The sequence below is a fragment of the Ochotona princeps genome, chromosome 1 (assembly GCF_030435755.1).
Source record: "Ochotona princeps isolate mOchPri1 chromosome 1, mOchPri1.hap1, whole genome shotgun sequence".
NCBI classification, from domain to species: Eukaryota; Metazoa; Chordata; class Mammalia; order Lagomorpha; family Ochotonidae; genus Ochotona; species Ochotona princeps.
In genome coordinates, this window is record NC_080832.1 from 52,513,771 (window position 1) to 52,534,695 (window position 20,925).

General features: G+C 42.9%; 1 protein-coding gene across 3 annotated transcripts in view; it reads left to right on the top strand.

Moving 5' to 3' along the window:
• AK9 (adenylate kinase 9) overlaps positions 1 to 20,925 on the top strand; it is a 100,141-nt gene that overhangs the window by 19,437 nt on the left and 59,779 nt on the right. For all 3 annotated transcript variants that reach the window (XM_058659643.1, XM_058659597.1, XM_058659685.1), the window contains 8 exons: positions 44 to 140; positions 1,504 to 1,616; positions 3,632 to 3,820; positions 6,986 to 7,114; positions 8,533 to 8,607; positions 10,232 to 10,327; positions 14,437 to 14,576; positions 14,668 to 14,848. In XM_058659643.1, the coding sequence (XP_058515626.1) occupies positions 44 to 140; positions 1,504 to 1,616; positions 3,632 to 3,820; positions 6,986 to 7,114; positions 8,533 to 8,607; positions 10,232 to 10,327; positions 14,437 to 14,576; positions 14,668 to 14,848 (1,020 nt within the window). The remainder of the gene's footprint in view (positions 1 to 43; positions 141 to 1,503; positions 1,617 to 3,631; positions 3,821 to 6,985; positions 7,115 to 8,532; positions 8,608 to 10,231; positions 10,328 to 14,436; positions 14,577 to 14,667; positions 14,849 to 20,925) is intronic.

Consider the following 20,925-nt stretch of genomic DNA (forward strand, 5'->3'; position numbering starts at 1 on the left):
CACCAGGTATATTATACAGACAGATGTACTATTTGCATTTTAGCTACAGTCGATGCTGCTCAGTGGTCAAAGCATTCCAGATGAACTTGTCCTCAAGCTAATCCTGGAAAAGATCAACTCTGCAGAAGTCTCCCACTTTGGTATGTGTGTTCTCCTGCACCTGTCGCCAGTAAAACGGTCTCAGCACCTAGGCTAAGCCTGAAGCACAGCTAGTTTCCGGGGTTGCTCTTGTTTTCATCTTAGCACAAACATCTCGAATTCAGTTGAACAATTCAGAGGATTTTGCTTGCTTATTTACTTGTTTTGATACACTTGTAAGAAAAAAAATAAGTTTATCCTCATATATTATTTAGCATTGGCGTATTTACCAAAGGCATCAAGAACCTAGTCTTACAACAGCATCTACCTTGCAGTGTGGGTGGCTTCTGGCTACTGCTTCCACATTCATCCTGAGTTTTGTGAACAAATCATGCCATTGGGTGGGCTCTTTGCATACAGCAACACTTGCAAGGCAGGAATGGGAAGAGGAGTGACACCAATTTGCCTTCAGGCTCCAGATATTGGCAGACATCATCCTGTCTCTACAGTCAGTTCTTCAACTCTAGATATGAAAATTCTCCCAGTAGAAATGGATTCTGAGCAAGGGTTTGTGGTCTGTAATTTCTCAAGACCAAGAGCACTGATACTCAAGATGACTTAAAAGACCAAATTCCAAGATGTTTTGTAAAAGAACGGAGTAAAAATGAAGATAGGCTTAGAAGAAAAAGCATCCAGCAGAAACAGACTTAACTGGAAGAAGGAAATTTTAAAAAGCTGCTTTGGAGTCCCACTAAGTTAAGAGAGCACATTGCAACCATGAAGGACACCAGGATGAAAGTACTGTGCGGTAAAGCAAAGGCCACAACTGCCAAAGTATTTCCATAACGGAAGCAGCAGAAGCAGACTTACCAGTGCAGGCCATGTCTATACGGTCTCTCTTTGTAGACTTAGAGCTCACTTCCTACAGAAAGTTTCTGCTACACATATAATATACCCAGATTGAATTCTGGGCTCCTGGTTTCAGCCCTGACCAGTCTAGGTGTTGTGGGCATGTAGGGAATGAGCTGGCAGGTAAAAGCTCTCTCTCCCTCTCTCTTCTCTCTCTTCTCTCTCTTCTCTTTCTTCTCTCTCTTCTCTCTCTTCTCTCTCTCTCTCTCTGTCTCTCTCTCTCTCTCACACACACACACACACACACACACACACACACACGTTTCAAATAAAATGACAATTTAGTGCATATTACTTGAAACGGAAGCTTCTGTATAGGTAGGTAAGTAGGTGGTAGGAATATCATTCCACTTTGCTGAGACTGCCTGGGACTAAGTACTTTTGGAGAAGAGGCTTATTGAGTTCACAGTCATGGGGGCAGACCAGACATGATAATCAATTTATTGACTCTTACAAAGTGATAATAAATCCGTGTTAATTTTACTAAAGCTTTTAGAATTATGTTTTCCTCTACAGGTTATATTATCACTGAAATCCCAACACTTTCACAGGATGCCATGACTACTTTGCAGCAAATAGAATTAATCAAAAACTTAAGGTTTAAGCCTGATGTTATAATCAATATTAAGGTAAGGCTATTGGTTGTTCTTTCTAATACAGTAAACCCTTGTTGTTGTTGTTGTTGTTGTTGTTTTACTTTTTTATCTATATAAAGGGAACAAAGTCCAGATAGTTCATATATATACACTGTTAGCTGCATAGCAATAGTTTTTACCCTATTCTTCCTCCCTCACTCCCACTCCCACTCATCCTCCTCCTCTTATTCTTATTGTTAATTGAATTTCTATAATTGCTTAAATGACTTTATAATCACAAGCTTGCTTCTCCACTAAATTTAAAATTTTATAGTGTTCCCTAGAGGGATAGACAAGGCTATAAAAATAATCAATTCTCAAAATGTCAAAATCACTTGTCTGCCGTTTTTTGTGCTCTGTATATCAGTTACCACACATCAGGGGCAAGGTCCGAGGTTTGTCTTTCGGAGGCTGGCTTATTTCACTAGGCCTGATGGTCTCTAGTTGTATCCATTTTGTTGCAAAAGACAGGAGTTCATTCCCTTTATTTTTGATAGTAGTTGCATTCGAGGAATGTCCTCAGAATTGTTTAAGTTTCTGTGATGACATGCATGAGTCATGGGAACTGTGTCCTACTTGCTCCTGCTTCTGGACTTTCACACCTGCAGCTCCATCCACATGAAGCGCTTCCTTGCCTCATCACCAGGCTTTACACAGGCATTCTTTGAAAGGTTGTTTGGGCATCATTTCCAGAAATTGGCCTGACAAGCTCAGTATCTGTCTCTCACGGTCATTCTTGCTCTCCTCCACTCTCCCTCCTTCGCCCATCTTTCTCTCCATCATACTTCACTCGCCACAGAACAGTGAAATGCTTCCCTGAAGACCACTCCTGTTGCTGTCCCCACCTCATTAGAAGACAATCGTCCATTTTTCTCCTAGACTCTTCTGTCTTACCAGAAGGCAAAAACATGTCTTACTTATCTAAACATCAACTAGCATACAAAACTCTCATTCGTGAGCACTAGGAAGTTTACCAATTAAATAAAATGAAAGAACCAACAAAAGGACTTGGATAGATGGATAATAAAGAACACTCCTACTCCAATTCCCAATTCTATCTTTAATACTATTACAATTTGGTTAAAACTTCAGTTTTCTCTTTACAAAGATGATTGTTGCTTTTTCCTGAGAATGGGATAAGAATTTAGCGAGGTGATACCTACATTCACATGAAAATCAATGTGGAGCTTTTGTGTTCATCCTCTACCCGGATTCCCAAAGGGTTTATGACAGCTGAGTAAATTAGACAGTTCTTCCAGTGAAGTGTTGGGACTCAGAGGAGTGTCAGGGTCAGCTGAGACAGGTGGCCTTGAGGAGGTTAGCATGGTATGATCAGCAGTCCCCACCACAACTAATGGCCAGAGGCCAAAGTCCTCAGCAGAAGCAGACACTTCAAGTCACATGGATGCCTGAATCCCATCTCGAGCCGGGGTTTCAGTCCCGCTCTGCTCTGCAGTGTGCACCCCAGGAAGCAGCAGGTGACACTTTAAATGCTTGGGTTCCTATCCATGCCACCTACATGGAGATCTGGGGTGTGTCCCCAGCTCCTGGCTTCAGCCTGGTCCAGCCCTGACTGTTGCAGGCATTTGAAAAATGAGCCAACAAGGGTAAGATGTGTCTCTCTTACGCACGCACACACACACACACACAGATAAATCAGAAAATGAGCAAGAGAGGTTCTCAAGATGCTTGCTTGCTTTGTTTCTCCAAGTGGGATGTGTGACGGGATCAGAATCCCTAGGATACTTCTTAAAGTGCCCAGTCCCCACTTTCGCCTGCATTTTGATTCCAACTCAGTGGGACATTGACAGAACCTAAAAATCTCTTCTTTTGCCTCCCTGGGCGAGTGAGACCCGACAACACCTGCCAGTCACCAAGTTGCACTTGTCTAAGTTTTTAAGAAGCTTTTTCTTTCATCTGTTTATATATTTCATGAACTTTGAGCAGGAATTAGACACCTATTCAAAATATTTAAAGTGATTTAATATTGTTGTCCTGTTTTTTTTTAGTGCCCTGACTATGATTTATGCCAAAGAATATCTGGGCAAAGACAGCACAGTGGTACAGGGTATGTATACACTAGAGACCACTGGGATCCTGCGGTTATCGAGAATCGCAGGAAAAAGAAAAAGGAATTACACAAAGAAGGAAAAACAGAAGATGAGGGCGAAGAGGAAGAGGAGCAAGAAGAAGAAGAGGTAACAGCGCACCAGGCCATTCCACATAAGGATCCCACACTCTCTTGTAATTTTCTGTAATTACCTCGAACAACAACATGAATAACAGGAAATAACAGACATTACAGAAAATTACATTTTCTTTAAAATTTTATTACATTTGGGGGAAAGTAAACAAACAAAAAAATCATATCTCCAAAAACTATTAGAGCAATATCTTCAGACGAGTTTAATTGTAGAATGTAGACTCCCTCTACATTCCAGAAGCTATTATACTTCCTTCCATGGCTATAGCTTTTGGTCATCTACCATGTGTCGAACTCTACACAAGCTAGAATAAGGAGTTAGGGAAGAACAGTAAAAGACAAAGAGTGATACAGAGAGGAAAGTAGCACCACCATAGTTCAACCTACAAGGCTAGCACATTCCTGAAGATCATATAAAAAACTATATAGATAGATGATAGATAGAATAATCCTAAAGTAAATCTAGTAAACATGATGCATGGAAAGAATCTTCTGCTGTGATATAAAGAGAAAGTAGTACCAAATCTGTTGACGAGTGATGGGCCACATTTGGTCCTCTGGGGTGCCCTGGGCGGCAGTCTACCAGTCCCTGCTCCAGTGAGATGTGTCTGTGATGGACTATTTCTCTTAGGGCCTGGACTCCATGAAATCGAATCTTAACTTACAGATAGATGCATTGCAGATTATTTTTTCCAGTAGAAAAGACAACCCTGCCCCAATAGGTCACAGTCTTATTGCCATGGCAAGGCAGTAAATAGCCTTATTTCAGAGATTATAAATATTTTTGTTTTGCTAGCCTGCTTGTTCCCTTGCTGATGGGTTATATATGTCTTTAACATGTGTCCTTTTATTTTAAAAGATATTACATATAACATTCATTTTAGAAATATATAATAATTTCACCTGCAGAAAGCGAACACTGGATAATAACCAGCATCAATTCTAGATATTTCTTTTAAGGAAACTCAGGATGGGCATTTGGTACAGTGGTTAAGAGGCCATTTGGAATGATGGCCTCCCCTATCATGCTTGGTTTGCATGCTAGTCTCTGCCCCCAGACTCCAGCTCTCTGCCAATGTACAGCCTACGAGGCAGCAGGTGATGGTTTAAGTGATGGTGTGTCTGCCGTGCAAATCGAAGCCTAGCAAGAGTTGCAAGTTCTGTCTTGGTCCTGACCCAGACTTGGCTGTTGGGGACAATTGGGGAATGACCAAAATAGGAGATTTCTCTCTGCCACTCAAATAAATGATACTTTTTTATTTTAAAAAGGAAAGCCTCATAGAAAAAAGGAATAAGTTATGTCCTCTTGGTGTATGAATAAAACAATCATCTTAAAGTCTATGTAGTCCTTATAATGAAATACTGTTTTAAAATTATGACAAAAATGGAAGGTAAAATGTTTATTTTGGCATAAAATGTTCGAGATTCATGTATAGTTGTTTTTATAGCACAGTTTTTTAAAGATTTGTTTTTATTCTAAAAGCATGTTTTTACAGAGAGAGGAGAGATAAAGAGAGAAGTTCTCCCATCCTCTGGTTCACTCCTCAAATAGCCAGAGCTGAGCTGAACTGAAGCCAGAAGCCAGAAGCCAGGAACTCCATGAGGGTCTCCCACATGGGTGCAGGGTCCCTAGGACTTGAGCCATTCTTCACTACTCTCCCAGGCCATAAGAAGAGAGCTGTATCGGAAGTGGATCAGCCAGAACAAGAACTGGGACCCATAGGAGATGTCCACCAGAGGCCAATGGATTAGCTTGCTGGGCCACCACACACTGACTCCCATAGTGCATGGATTTTCATGAACTTTTTGAAGACCCTTTGTATGCATGGATTTCAAAACATTTTTTGCACCAAGATTAACTTACCTTTAACTCAATTTTTCTACCAAGTTTTTGAAGAACCCTCCTGTGGTAAGATACAGGTGTTACAACTCAGTTAATTCCAGGAGTCAAGTAAGGATGCAATCAAGAAGAATGAAGGACTCGGCACGATAGCCTAGTGGCTAAATCCTTGCCTTGAACATGTCGGGATCCCATACAGGCAGTGGTTTGTGTCCCAGCTGCTCCATTTCCCACCCAGCTCCCTGCTTGTGGTCTGGGAGAACAGCCGAAGACGGCCCAAAGCCTTGGGACCCTGCACCCACGTGAGAGACATGGAAGAAGCTCCTGGCTCCTGGCTCCTGGCTCCTGGCTTCAGCTCGGCTCAGCTCTGGCCATAGTGGCCACCTGGGGAGTGAACAGCAGTCAGAACATCTTTCTCTCTGTCTCTCCTTCTCTCTGTAAATCTACCTTTCCAATAAATAAATAAACTATTTAAAAAAAAAAAAAGGAAGAGTGAGAATTAAGATAGGCTAGAGCTACACTCTAAAACATGAGGACCAATAGCAGTAAATGAGTAAGCTTAAATCGATTACAATTTGAACTTTAAGTTCGTTGTCCCTAAAGCAGGTTATTAAGTAGTTTATATAGATAAAATGGAACATTTTTAAATTTTATGAAATATATATCACACTGATAAAAACTAGAGAGAATGTATAAGGTAATGTTAAACATGTTTCAGAAAACCAGACCAGTGGCCAAGAACCTTCACTTGACTGTCCTGTTCCTTCGCCTGGCAGTGTGCTCTCTCTAGAACTGGTGTGGCTCCGCCCCTATTTCCTTCTGGGTTTCACTCACCAGCTACTTAGACAGAGAGCCTTTTCATACAGGAAGCAGCACCTTCCCCATCACTCTCCATCCCCTACCTCCTGCTTGATTCGTCTTCCTATTTTTTGTATCTCAACTCCCTAAGACAGTGTTTCACATGCAGCAGGTGCTCAATGAGTCCATGCATGAACTAAGGGTGAACAAACAAGTGGCTAGAGAAAATCTGGTTTCTCTATTCTGTATCTACAAACCTGACGTTCCTCTCCTGTTCTCCCCTCATTATTGGGAGCAAAAAGAAGTTGGTAATCATCCAGGTCAGTTTGAAGCTTTATTGAAGCTAACAAAGACCGCCTTATGAGTGTGTAATCTCTCACTCTTAAAGAAAGAAAAAAAAACCTTCAGTACCTAACTCTCTCCTCCCCTGCTTCTCCTTCCAGAATGGCAAGTGGGTATAAGGAGGAATGTAAATTGAATAAAATCATTCACCTAAAATTATTTGAAATATCTTCCATGTAGGCCTTTATTGCTGAAATGCAGATGGTGGCTGAAATTGTTCAACACCTAGTGCAGAGACCAGAGGATTATTTGGAAAATATTGAGAACACTGTTAAACTCTACAAGGAAATGATTCTTCAGCCTTTGGAAGTAAGAACGAGATGTGTTGCTGAAAATGGAAATGCCTGTCTTTGTGTTTTGTTTACCACGATGACCTGTTTCATGTGTCAGCATCTCTCTCTGATCCAGTTCTCCTCTTGAGCATGGTGGAAAGTTGTTAGGAAGGTTTGCACCCCAAGGGCTGTTTTCCCCAGCCTCATGTCATTGGATTCGGAAAAGGAACTCTGTTTCTAAAAAGTGACACATGAACTGAGTTTTTCAAAGACCCATTGGAGCAATTCATTTATCGGGAGCAGTTGAAAGTTTCATGTCAAGAAACAATTTTTGTTAAAGCCTTTACAGTCTCTGACTTAAAGAATTGTCCAAACAAAAATGCACTTCAGAAATTTGAAACCTAAAATTGTCTGTGGCAGCAGGAAGAAATGAATGCTCTCCTCCACTGCTGCTAGGAGGTTTGACTATTACAACTTCTTAGAAAGTCAACCAGCAATGCTTGCTGATAGTAACACCTACTTCTGGAAGTCTGGCCTGTGGGTCCATTATATCAGGATATAGCAAGAAAATGCTTACTCAGTGTTCTCTTATATGTGTGCATACATTTGTATCAGTGAGGAGGATGGTGAAGAAAGACACACCTGACTGGAAGGGCGGAGGGAAGGGCAGGAAAGGGTCCTATTGACTGCTTCTACGCACTGTCTGCACTCGCTCACTAGTTGCAGTTAATACAAGTGACTTTAGTAATTACTGAAGAAGATAATTTTTTTAATATTTTAATAAAAATAAATGCCTGAGAACAACTCACAAAATATTTTAACTTACCTAAAAGCCATACAATAGAGGAGTGTATATCATACCATAACCACACCGTATAATTTTATCAAACCATCAAAATGTCATGCTGACAATGATCTTGTTACAGTTAAGGATATGATGACCAATTACAATACTAAGTAACGAAAAAAATGGCTCAGATGTTGTACAAGATGATCTTGAGCATGTAAAAAATCTCATTTTCATGGAATAAGAGCTGAGAGGAAAACAAATAGCATTTTCTATTTTTTAGTTTTCTATAAGAAAAGTGTATCTTGAAATAATAAAAATATATGTTTTCTTAAATGAAGGCCATCTGTGACTTAAGTGACAATCAAACTCTACTATGATCTCAAACCAGATAGCAGAACTTATCAATAGAGACAGGTAGACAAACGCCCCGAAATATTCTGTGCTGGAAAAGAGTTTAAGTCTTCAGTATATATAAAAAATGAAAAAATCACAATAGAATTCATGGTAAGAAGATGGGTGTGGGCTTTTGTCAGTCTCTCGAGCACTGAGAACAGTATGTTGATCACATAGGCAGCTGAACTTCAGATACTTCATCAAGAATCTGATCTTGTGTTCGACTTTCCCAGTGATCCTGGATTTGAAGGCCTCTTTTCTATTCTCTGCAGGAAGTCATGGCTGAGCACAACCCACAGTATCTCATTGAGCTTGAAGGAAACAAGCCCACCGAGGAGCTCTTCATGGTGAGTGCACGGCCCGTGATCGGCAGTGTCGTACTTACTTCCATAATAATCCAAGTATTTCCAAAATAGTTCCAAAACACTGATTGACATTTTGGCATCCTTTATTTTGGAAAAATGAGTTCTGGCACTTAAAAATGTGGTCTATTTATTTGTTTTTTTCCATATTAAAACTGCATTTGAATTTAAAAAATCTTCAGATAACAAGTATCTCAACAAAAAGTGAAAACAATCACCAGCCTCTAAGCACATGGTAATACTCTTAGCACTGTTAACCAATAAGGAAACAAGAATGCAAACTGCCATGAGATACCACTTCACACCTGCTAAGATGGCCAAACCGCAATATTGACAAGGAAGACAAAGACAACAGTGAAAGATGATAATGTTGGTAAGGATGCAGAAAAATTAAACTCAAAGATACTTGGCAAGAATGAATAAGATAACACAGAAGTAGTAACTCTTGCTTAAGTATCTGACAGGTGTTGGGCATGATGACAAGCTCTGGGTTATAGCCAGGAGTCAGGCCAATGCAGCCTTGGATGCCTGGCTTCATGTGGTCTTCAGCTACAGAGAGGGATATAAATAAAAAAATAGATTGTGTTGTAGTCAGGAAGGGTACAAGATTAAAGGAGTTTGGGCAAAAGGATAAAACCTAGTCTAGTTAGGAGCGCTAACCTCCCTGAAACTATTTTTAAATGGAAACTTAAACATTAAGCAATCGTTAGAAGAAGGGGGGGCTCAGTGTCCCATGTTGTAGGAATGGTCTGTGTATAGACGATGGTCCAGAGACAAGAAAGTGCACAAGGATTTGTGGGATGGAATGTGGAACTTTATTGCAGCAGGATGGGGGTGAGGGTGGTAGGAGGTGCGGACTATCAACCAGTTAGAGTTGTACTTTGTGTACTGAGGCCTCATCAGTAGGGAGCAGGCAACAAACAGGACACAAAAATGATCCAATTTCTGTTTAGGAAAGATTACTCAGCCTGCAGTGCAAAGAAAAGGCGGAAGGAGAATCCAATTAGTGGTAGAACTAGTTCTTGGCTTTTGGAGTTGATCAGGGCAGTGAGAGATGCCTCCACCCCAGGGTAGTGAGTATTAGAAGCCAATGGATGGCTCACTGTGAGTCAAAATGAGTCTGCAGAAGGTAGGTTGAAGTCCTAGTGCCATACCTACAATAGTGAACTTCTGTGGGAATAGGATCTTAGCATATGTAGTCAAGTTGAAATGAGACCATGCTGGATTAAGGCGGGCAATAATCCAGTGCGGGTTAGAAGAAACTCAGATGCCAGTTGCGAAGGTGGCTGTGTGATCACAGAGCTTGGAGTGATGTGCTGATGTGAGGACTTCAGAGAAATCATGGGGGAAACACTGTGCCTGAACTTTAAAATATTTTGCACAAACTAGGTTGTCCTGTCTTCCATTTTCCATGAGTTTTTTGAAAGATTGGCTTGCAAACCCAGAAATACAAAGAAGGTGCTGACATGCCACCAGAAGCTGGGGAGATGCAGGAAAAAGAATCCCTGTCTAAGATCTGAGAAGACGCATAAATCATGAACCTATCATGCCTTCTGACTGTCTGTCATCACCTCAGACCTGTGTAGAAATGTCTTTCTTTTCCATTTAGACCGTCTTGGAACGGCTTAAACATCTCAACCTAACAAGAGCAGCCATTATCACCAAGCTTCAGAGTGCAGAGGAAGAAGCTGACACAATAGAAAACGTGAGTGAGGGTTTACCTTCACAAAGCCCGCCTTTTCAGTCTATCTCGTGATCCTAACTGACATCCTTTCAAGGTTTAAAAAGGTTTCCAGAATGCCTTCTATATACATGGATATGTCTTTGGGGAGAAACTGTATGTATTGGCACAATCTCCTTTCAGACACTAAATATAACAAAAATATGGAGACAACGAAAAACAATAAAATCAGAATAATAAACCATAGAATAAGGAAAACAAAAAAGAAACCCAAGATCTGTTTAAAATTTTCTTAGCCCCAATGAGAGCAAAACATAGAATTGTTCAACTTCATTAAACACTCATTCATTGCTTCAATCATTCAACTAATTTTTAAAGTAACTACTGTGCTTCTGGCACTGAGGTGAATGAATGGATGTGATAACTGCTAGGCGGAGCCCATGCCGTGGTACTAATCCTCTACCTATTGTGCTGGCATATCCTGTGGTCGCCTCTTGGCATCCCTGCTGTTCCACTTCTGATCCAGCTCCCTTCTAATGGTCTGGGAAGGCAGCAGAGGAAGATTGAGGTCCTTGGGACACAGTACCCACAAGAGACAACCAGAAGAAGCTCCTGGCTCCTGACTTTAGGAGCCTCAGCTCCAGCTTTTTCAGCCATTAGGAGAGTGAACCAGCAGGTGGAAGACCTCTCACTCTGTTTCTCCTTCTCTCTATAACTATGCCTTTCAGAAAAAAATAAAATAAATCTTTTTGAAAACAAATTGTAATTGCTAAGTACTAAAAGGAAATACCAGCACTTTTATGATATAATCTATACTGGCAAGTTAAGATACCAGAATCATATTTTGATGCCAGAATTTTGAAATAATCTTTGAAGCAACAGATCATGTTGCTACCCATGTGACCCACTGATTTTAGAGGGTCGTTGTAACTGTCACGCACGTAGCATGACCTGGTGCTGAGGAGAGAAGAAAGGTAGGTAAGATCTGCACAGTGGTGCACAGAAGTCTCCCATGTCAGCATAGTTATCAAAGAAAAAAAAAGGCAAATACTAATACTGATAATTCCTACAAAAAGTTCCCTAGCTCAAAAGTTAGTTTAAAAAGGCCCAACCCAGTAGCCTAGCAGCTGAAGTCCTCGCCTTACATGCACCGGGATCCCATATGCGCACCATTTCTACTCCCAGAAGCCCCGCTTCCCAACCAGCTCCCTGCTTGTGGTCTGGGAAAGCAGTCAAGGATGGCCCAAAGCCTTGGGATCCTGCACCTGCGTGGGAGACCCAGGAGAGGCTCCGGATTCCTGGCTTCAGATCACACAGCTCCAGCTGTTGCAGCCACTTGGGGAGTGAACCAGCAGATGGAAGATCTTCATCTCTATATCTCCTCCTCTCTATATCTGACTTTCCCAAAAAAATAAATATAAATCTTTTAAAAAAAAGTTAGTTAAAAAATACTACATAAGGCTGGTGCAGTGACTCAATAAGCTAATCCTCTACCCATAAGTGCTGGGATCCCGTATGGGCACCAGTTCATGTCTCAGCTGCTCCACTTCCCATCCGCCTCCTTACTTATGGCCTGTGAAAGCAATAGAGGAAAACAGCCAAAGATGGCTCAAGTCCTTGAGACCCTATACCCACGGGGAAGACCAGGAACAAGCTCCTGTCTTCAGATCAGCTCAGCTGCAGCCATTGTGGCCATTTGGGGAGTGAACCGTGGATGAAATAATTTTTCTCTTTATCTCCCCTTCTCTCTGTAGAATCTGCCTTTCCAATAAAGCTTAAAAAATAATAATAATGCTAGCCATTCCAGCATAAGATTGTAGTTTTTGATGGAATTGTAGTATGACAGAGCATGCCTACCCCTTTTCTCCTATCAGTCATTCAGCAGAGTCACTGTTCACAGCCCTAAACAGTGTTTCTCCATGGGCAGAGATGGGCCACCTGTGAAAGAAACACCTGGAAAGTCCACTACACACTCAAATTCCTTAGGTCCAAGTGTTGACCTGGACCAACCCTGGCCACTGAGGCCATTTGCAAAGTGAACCAGTGGATAGTTAGAAAGTTATTGCTTAAGGGTATAGAAAATTCTGTTTGGAAAAGTTCTAGAAATGGATACTGGTATTGTTGCACAACACTGAACGTACTCACTGCAGCTTGAATTGCGTAATTAAAGGTTATGACAGTGGTAAGTTCTGTTGCATATATTTTGCCACAATTATAAAAAAACTCCTTAGGGAACTTTCCAATGCAGCCAGGAAAGCACAAGGCCCTTCCTGTGACACCAGTCCAGCGAGAGAGGAGCATTATAAGTGGTTAGGGAAGAGGGGATGTGCAAGTAGGTGTGCGAAATGCAAGGACAGTACCAGGCTGAGAAGGCAACAGCTTTGATTTTCAAATCAGACTGATGTTGATTTGAATTCCAGCTCCACAGACCCACCACTTTACTCAACTTTGTCCTTCATTCAATGATTTCTTTCTAAAGCATAGTGTTCCCATAAGGACTGCTCCAACTGCTGTTTATAAAGTACCGCGAGCCAATAGTGAAATTCAAATGATCCAGCAACTGGCTGGCTGCAGCAGCACTGGCCTCATGGGCTTCTCATGGGAACACACCTGTGGAAGGGCCCCATGCTTAGTTTTATGCTCTGTAGCTGCAGTGTGGAAATCCTGAAGAGTTTGAGAAGGACAGCCTGGTAGCTTTTCATTTGCCCCAAGTCTAGTGCCACACAAAGGCTTTCACCCAAGCACAGCAGAGCTGGCTGGAGAGCTGAGAACTCCGAGTGTGCCATGGGCAGCTGTGTAGGTAGGTGCTGGATCAGGCAAAGATACTGAGGTTCTCTTACACACAAAACAGTGGGATCCTTGAATCCACTAGTGCACTCTCCAGATGATTGCTACAGCCAATGCCAAGCTGATCCAGATCCAGAAGCTTCTTCCAGGTCTCCCACGTGCATGCAGGAATCTAAAAACTTGAGTCATCTTCTGCTGCTTTCCCAGGCACATTAGCAGGGAACTGTATGGGAAGTGGAGGAGCTGGGACTTGAACTGGCACCCATGTGAGATGCTGGTGCAGCAAGCAGAGGAGTTGTTGAGTCACCATGCCAACCCTGTAAAAATAAATATTTAGGGGGGGGGGAAAGGACTGCTGTAGCCAACCCATTCAGGAGCTCATCTCTCTTCTCAGCACCTACTAGAAGTGTGGCTTGAGGATGGTGAGGTTAGTGGTGACATGTCTGCTACTCACACACTTACCTATCTCCAGTCAGGAACTAGGGATGTAAGGAAAGAGTGGTTTCCTCCTCACTTATCTAGAATGGAAGCTCCAGGGAGAAATGTTACAGTATTCAACATGTCCCACTGCCAAGGACCTCAAGCTTCCTCGCCTCACCTAAGCATCAATGCCTTCCCTGACGGCTGTCTCTTCTGGCATCCAGGGGAGAGACTTCCAAGCAGCATCTCTCAAATGAGCATGGCACTTCGTTCTCTGATGCTTGCTCTAGCAGTCCAGATGAGACCACAACTGGCAGTCTCATCCATGCTCAACACAGTCAACTATGGAGCTGATAGATGGAGCCTCACCCCCTGGCACTTTGTCCACTGTGCCATCACTGTCCAGTTCTCTCAATGGTCAGCTGAGATAGCAAGAGAACAGGTCAATCTGTCAGCAACCCTTGCACTCTGTGGAGAAATCTAAGGCCATTGGGGCAGTGAACCAGCAGATGGATCATCTATCTATCTATCTATCTATCTATCTATCTATCTATCTATCTATCTCTCCCTCCCTCTCTCCCTTCCTTCTTCCCTCCCTCCTTCCCTCCTCACCTCCGTCTTCCTGCCTTCCTCTATAACTCTGACATCCAAGTAGAATAAATAAATATTTTTAAAAGAAAAGAAAATGCCCAATAATTTTGGACAAAACTTTCTAATATCCATGGAAACCAGTCTTACCATTTCTAGAACAAGACCAGAGTGTTGCAGTAAAGCAGTGGAGGGGTGGGGGGTGGCGGAAAAAAAGTTTACTTTTAAAATGGTTATTGAAGTGGTAAAAGCAGGTCAAGTAAGAAGTGAAATGTGTGAGCTTGTTCATCTCAGCCAGACCTTTGCGCTGCGGTTAACTGAGCATCTGTGCCCCACAGGAGGAGCTGCTCCGCATCCTTGCCTCCTATAAAATGCTGGCACCAAGATACAGATGGCAGAGGAGCAGGTGGGGCCGGGCATGTCCCGTCGCTTTAAAGGAAGGAAACATATACCCAGGATTACCAGATTTTTCTGTGAGGTAAGCACAATTTTGGAACTTCATTGTAAAACGTCCCCTTCCATCTTGTCAATTGTTCATTAAGTAATGAAAGTTGACACTTTTTTTTAAGTTTTCTAGGTAAAATATACTGCCTTTCATCAGAAGAAGCATTGAAAGCATTTTCGTTGAATCCACGGCCCTATCTTCTTCCACCCATGCCTACACCACCGTGCAAAGTGCTTTTGTATGGACCTCAGTATTCCGGGAAGACCACACTTGGCAACTTGATTGCAGAACATTATAAAGGAAAGGTAACCACTTGGCTTCTTAGCTGCCTTTCTTTTCCTCCTTCCTGCTTTTCTTCCACGTTCCTTTTTTCTTAAGATTTGTTTATTTTTATTGGAAAGTCAGATCAGAATTTGCAGAAAGAAGGAAAGACAAAGAAAGATCAGGAGCCTGGCGGCGTGGCCTAGTGGCTGAAGTCCTCACCTTGAACGCACCGGGATCCCATATGGGCGCCGGTTCTAATCCCGGCAGCTCCACTTCCCATCCAGCTCCCTGCTTGTGGCCTGGGAAAGCAGTCGAGGGCGGCCCAAGGCTTTGGGACCCTGCACCGTGTGGGAGACCTGGAAGAGGTTCCTGGTTCCCAGCATTGGATCGGCGCAGCACCGGCTGTTGCGGCTCACTTGGGGAGTGAAACATCGGACGGAAGATCTTCCTCTCTGTCTCTCCTCCTCTCTGTATATACGGCTTTCCAATAATAATAAATCTTAAAAAAAAAAAAAAAAGAAAGACAAAGAAAGATCTTCCAACTGTTGGTTCACTTCTCAAATGGCTGCAACAGCCAATGCTGCACCAATCTGAAGCTAGCAGCCAGGAGCCTCTTCCGGGTCTCCCACACAGCTGCAGGGTCCCAAGGCTTTGGACCATCCTCTGCTGCTTTCCCAGGCCATAAACAAGGAGGTTGATAGGAATTAGAGCAGCTGGGACACGAACACTTGCAAGGTGAGGATTTAGCTTTTGAGCCATCGCTCTAGGCCCTCTTCCTCCCTTTCATCTGTTGATCTAGCTCTCCTTGCTTCTTACCTGTAGAGTGGTGTTGGTACTAAATTTTCTTCAGTTTACGCTGTCAGTGAGATCATTGTTCCAATCAGCTTTCTTCTTGCTATCTGTGCTGCTTGCAGACCACACTACCTCCTGGCAGCTCTTAGATTTGAATGCCATGTCAACCCAACAGCATCACCATCTTACTTTCATGGTCTTCCTCATCTCCTGTTTCCTCTCCTTTTACATGCCTGACTTTATTCTTAGTGATTTTGATATCAACAAAGACTATCCTTGCATCACCCCAGCCTATGAGGTTTTTTTACCTCTTCTCCCCTGGTGATGATGTTCTTCACTCTCAGTAAGTTGAGTCATTTTACGGCTATCTTTGCCCTTAGCACTTGATTCTCTGTGTTCTTGATTTTGCTCATTCTTGAACTCTGTTTTTTAAAAGTTTGACATGTCCAAGTGGGATTCATTTCTGATTGTGTCTACTTAGGGTTCTAGGGGTTTCTTGCATTTGGATTCCATCTCATATTTAAAATTGAAATTTTTCAGCTCTTATTTTATGGAATCATTTTTCTAAGTCTTTCCTTTTTTCATTCTTTCTGGGCCTCCTTAAACTCAAATATTGGCTTGCCTGATGTTATCTCAGAGCTCATAAATGTTGCTTCTGCCTTTTCAAGTTTTTTTATTCTGTTTAAGATATTTCAGAAGATCTGTCTTTAAAGTTGAATATTCTTTGTGCTTGCACTGCATTTTTTTCTTAGTTTGACTTCTTGGGTTCTTCATTTATAATATTTTTATTGATTTCTTTTTCGATATCTCTCTCTGCTAAATTAAAAGCATAGATGAAGTGCAAGAATGAGAACAGGGTCTCTTCAAAGTCAGGTGGTACCCTTGTAGAAGTGAACATGGCAGCCTCATGAGGCAGATCTGCTCCCATCCCAGTTTAGTTGTCCCCTTTATCCTGTCAGGGATAGCACCACATTGAACACACAAATGGGGGCAGTTTGGATGGGAGTTAGAGAGTATGGTGACCTCTGCAAAGGTTTCACAAGAATGCTACAGGGAGCTTGACAGACACGTGCTCATCGTGGCATCCTCTGCCTAATGGAGCGTGTTCAGGTGCACCCTGGAATGTGGGTATGCTGCATCAGCAGGGTGGGGGATGGAATTGTAGCAGTACAAGGCTGGTGGCCTCTTAGCTCCTTTGTTTATTAATGAGCTTCCTGCCTGTCCCATATCAGTACTGCCTGGTTACTCCATATTTTTAAGTTTCTATACTGATTCTCGTACTCTGGAGCATCAGTTGTTTCTTTCACCTTTAAGAGAAGGTTTTGTAGAGTAGAAAGCTTTATCCTGAAGATACATTTTTTGGATGCTGGCTGATAGGCTTCTTTGGCTTTCATTCCAGTTTGGTACTTCTTTTTCTGAAGTTAATAGTATAGGTAGTGGAGCTGTGGTTGCTTCTGGAACCCACTGTGGTGGGTGGGATCCCTGAGTGAGGGAAAGAGGCCAGAGCTTAGCAGATATTGTGAGTAGATCATGCTGATGCTGCAAGTGGGTCCAGTCCACAGACTTTCTGCCACCACCCAAGTCAGGAACTGGAACTATGAGGACAGGTATGGCTGGGCTCCAACAGCCCCAAAGACCCAAGAGCAGTGCCCTTGCTAGGCAGCGCCAGCAGGGTCCCCAAATACTATAGTGGGAATGACTGAATCCACGAAAGCGGCATTAGCTTTAGTGGGGGTAGGGGACTATTCTGTAGGCTGCTTGCAGTTGCCTGGGGCACATCCCAGCCAGGGAGTTCCCAGCCCCATATGAAGTGGGGAGGGGATTCCTGGTGCAGGGGGAGGGGCCAGCATGAGAGCTCCCAGGCCAGAATTGCAGGCCAGAGTGCAAACACGCAGCTTGGGTCACATGCGTGTGAGAAGAGCTTGAGCTCAAAGCATTGCACTGGGTATTGCAGGGCCCAGAAACCATGAGCTAGATCCCTAAGCTGGTGGTGTGCTGGATGAGCCAGGTACCACGGGAAGAAGGGCAGAAGCCACAGATAGCAAACTGGGTGGGACCACAGGGTCCTTGACATTGTCCTGGAGCCCCAGTGGGTACAGGTGGTAGCTCCAAGAGTGATGCAATGCATGGAAGGCAGAAAGAATACAGTAGGGAAGAGAATGATTCGCAAAGAGGTGGGGGAGAGGCTCCTCTATTTCTAGGATCTCTGAAGCCAAATCTCCCAGATACTGTGTACCTGTTGTGCACAGTTGGATTGTGTTGGATAGGATGCTGCAATTACCCTGGCCCTATTGGTCCCAATTGGGCCTGTGAGGCTCAGTCTTCCTTGCCAGAGAGTGCAAGAAAGTCCCTGCTTCCCCCAACCCCAAGAAGGAGAGACACCAGGGCTTCTTTCTCCTGGCAACATGGACTCCAACCGTGTCTCCTTTCCCGAGATGGCAGCACACTGCCACAGCCTATGCCCTGGGGGTGGTGCAGAGGAGATACTGAGAGTTCTTTCTCTGAAGCAGAGTAGCAGTGAATTCTCCAGGGGACCTGGTGGGTGGGAACGAGGTTCCCCTCTGATGAAGAATGTCCATATCAGGTGTTGGTCTAGCTCCTCAGAGGCTCTTATGCAAACCCCTTCCCCTGTGCCAGGGATTCCCTCCCCACCCCTAAACAGAGCTGGTTGGCTTTGTGCCCCTCTCTCTACATTACCATTAGTGCTATAGAATAGTCTCAACACTTTGAAAATAGTTGGAAGGTTATTGTAAAGTCAAATATGTGTTTACCATATGCACAGTAGTTCCATCCCAGGTATTTACCCAAAATAAACAGAAACACACATTCACAGACTTCTGTACAGGATAAAAAGAGTTCATATTTTAAAAGTTAGGAGAAGCTGGATCCCAACCATGAAGACTCCCAGACCTTCACCACAAACTATTAATACGAGCAACAAGGACTATATCCCAACTGCCAAGGAGGCCACAGGGGATTGGATGCCCTCGGAGGCCGAGTACTCTGAGGTCACCCACCCCCAACCAGAGCTTCCACAGGGGATGGAAGAAGTCCAAACACTACCGTGCAGAAACCAACGTCATCGGAAAGACAACCAGAAGCCCTGAGTGGTCTGCAGAAACAGAAGAACAATAAACGTCCTTCGGGACCAGGGAGGAGAGTTTTCTCTGGTCCGAGCCTGGCTCCACCTCTGGACCCCCCCTCCCTCGCAATGACCATCGGGATCGCTTCGAAAACCCCTCACAGCAAACAAACAATCATACAAACTAAAAAAAAAAAAAACAAACCTAAAATAAATAAACAACAGAAAGTAGAACTTGAAATCTGACAGGAAAGAGCTGGCATGGATTGGCTCATGCCTCGCTGGGTGGGTCACAAAGATTAGTTACTCCTCACCATGGTGTTGAGGATTTTCCTGCACACCCCCCCCCCAAGAAAAAAAAATGTTCTGCACCTAAAATGTTGACATATATCTTGTTAGAGTTACAAGCCAGTCTGGATTATCCTAAAATCTGCCAAGATCAGCAAAATTTTACTTCAACACAACAACTGGCTAAATACTAAAATGAAATGGACATGAAACAGCTGAATGGTGCCTTATGGCCATTTTAAGGTATAGAGCAGTCGGTCCTGTATATGAACTAAAATTGAAATGTCAATGAGCTAATCATAGGTTGTGGCTAGGACTTGTTTTCCTTTTTTTTTTTTCTTTTTAATACACTGGTTACTCAAAGCCATGTCAATTCCATAACATTGCAAATTGCTGTTGATGTTATATTGGGACTCTTAATTGACTGCGATGATATTCTGCCAGCTCAAACTTCAGACCAGAAAAGGTCTCCCCAAGAAACTGTTCAACCAATCTGGACAATAAGTAGCTGGACTCTATGCTTGGTATATGTTTGCAATGAAAGAATCTTGATTGAATTTGAACTGTAATACTGCATCAAGGTGGAGGAATCCACCGGGGGGAGGGGAGGGGTAAGGAGGGGGGGATTCCCAGAGCCTATGAAACTGTCACATAATGCAAAATAATTAACAATAAAAAAAAAAGTTAGGAGAAGCTTTGTGTGGCTCATTAACTATGATGAACATACTAACTTGAAGTGTTAATGGTGGAGATGCAGTTGGAGTGGGGTGAGGGGTATATAGAAACTCTATATTATGACCTCACAATTTTTGTTTTCAAGATTGAAAACTACTCTGAAGTAAAATGTTGAAGGAAAATAAAACATCTGTGCAAATGCACACCATTGTTTTATTCATAATGGCCAAAACCCAGACCCAATTTAAATGTTCATCAATGGACAAAAACAGTGATATCGAGCTGGCTCTATGGCATTTGGGGTAAAGCTGCTGCCAGCCTTGCTAGCCACCCATATGAGTGCGCATCACTTTACGTTCCGACTACTTCACCCTTCCAAGCCAGCTTCCTGCAAATGCGCCTAGGAAGACAGAGGATGGCCCAAGTGCTTGGAACCCTCCACCCACATGGGAGATCTGGATGGAACTCCTGAATCCTGACCTAAACCTGACCTAGCTGTGGCCATTATGGCCACTTGAGGAGTGAGCCAGCAGATGAAAGGGCCTTCTTTCTCTCTAGATCTATCTATCTATCTATTGCTCCCCACCCCTCACCCTGTTAACATTGTCTTTCAAATTAATAATTAAATCCTAAATAAATTAATAAATAAAACAGCTGTGGTATATCCATACAATGGACTACTACTCAGCAGGATACTTGAAATCATACTGATGAGTTACAAAAGTGTTTCTACTAAGGGAGGAGAGCTAAAAAAAAAAAAAAGAAAAAAAAAGATTGCAAGGTGTTATTTCATGTATGAAATTCTAGAAAAGACAAAACTAATCTGTAATGGCAGAAAGTAAAAATCAGTGACCAGGGACTAAGAAACAAAAGGTGAGGTAAGGGAAGAAAGAGAAAGAGACTGACTATGGGGAGAACAAAAGGGAACTTTTGAAGGTGATACAAAAATTACCTTCTTTGGTCCAGTGTGGTAGCCTAGCGACTAAAGTCCTCACCTTGCATGTACCAGGATCTCATATGGGCACTGGTTCTAATCCCAACAGTCCCGCTTCCCATCCATCTCCCTGCTTGTGGCCTGGGAAGGCAGTCAAGGATAGCCCAAAGCCTTGGGACCCTGCACCCACATGGGAGACCCAGAAGAGGCTCTGGGCTCCTGGCTTCAGATCAGTATCCACTTGGGGAATGAACCAGTGGATGGAAAACCTTCTTCTCTGTCTCTTTTCATCTCTGTATTCTAATAAATATAAAATAAATCTTTTTAAAAATTACTTTCTTGTTTGT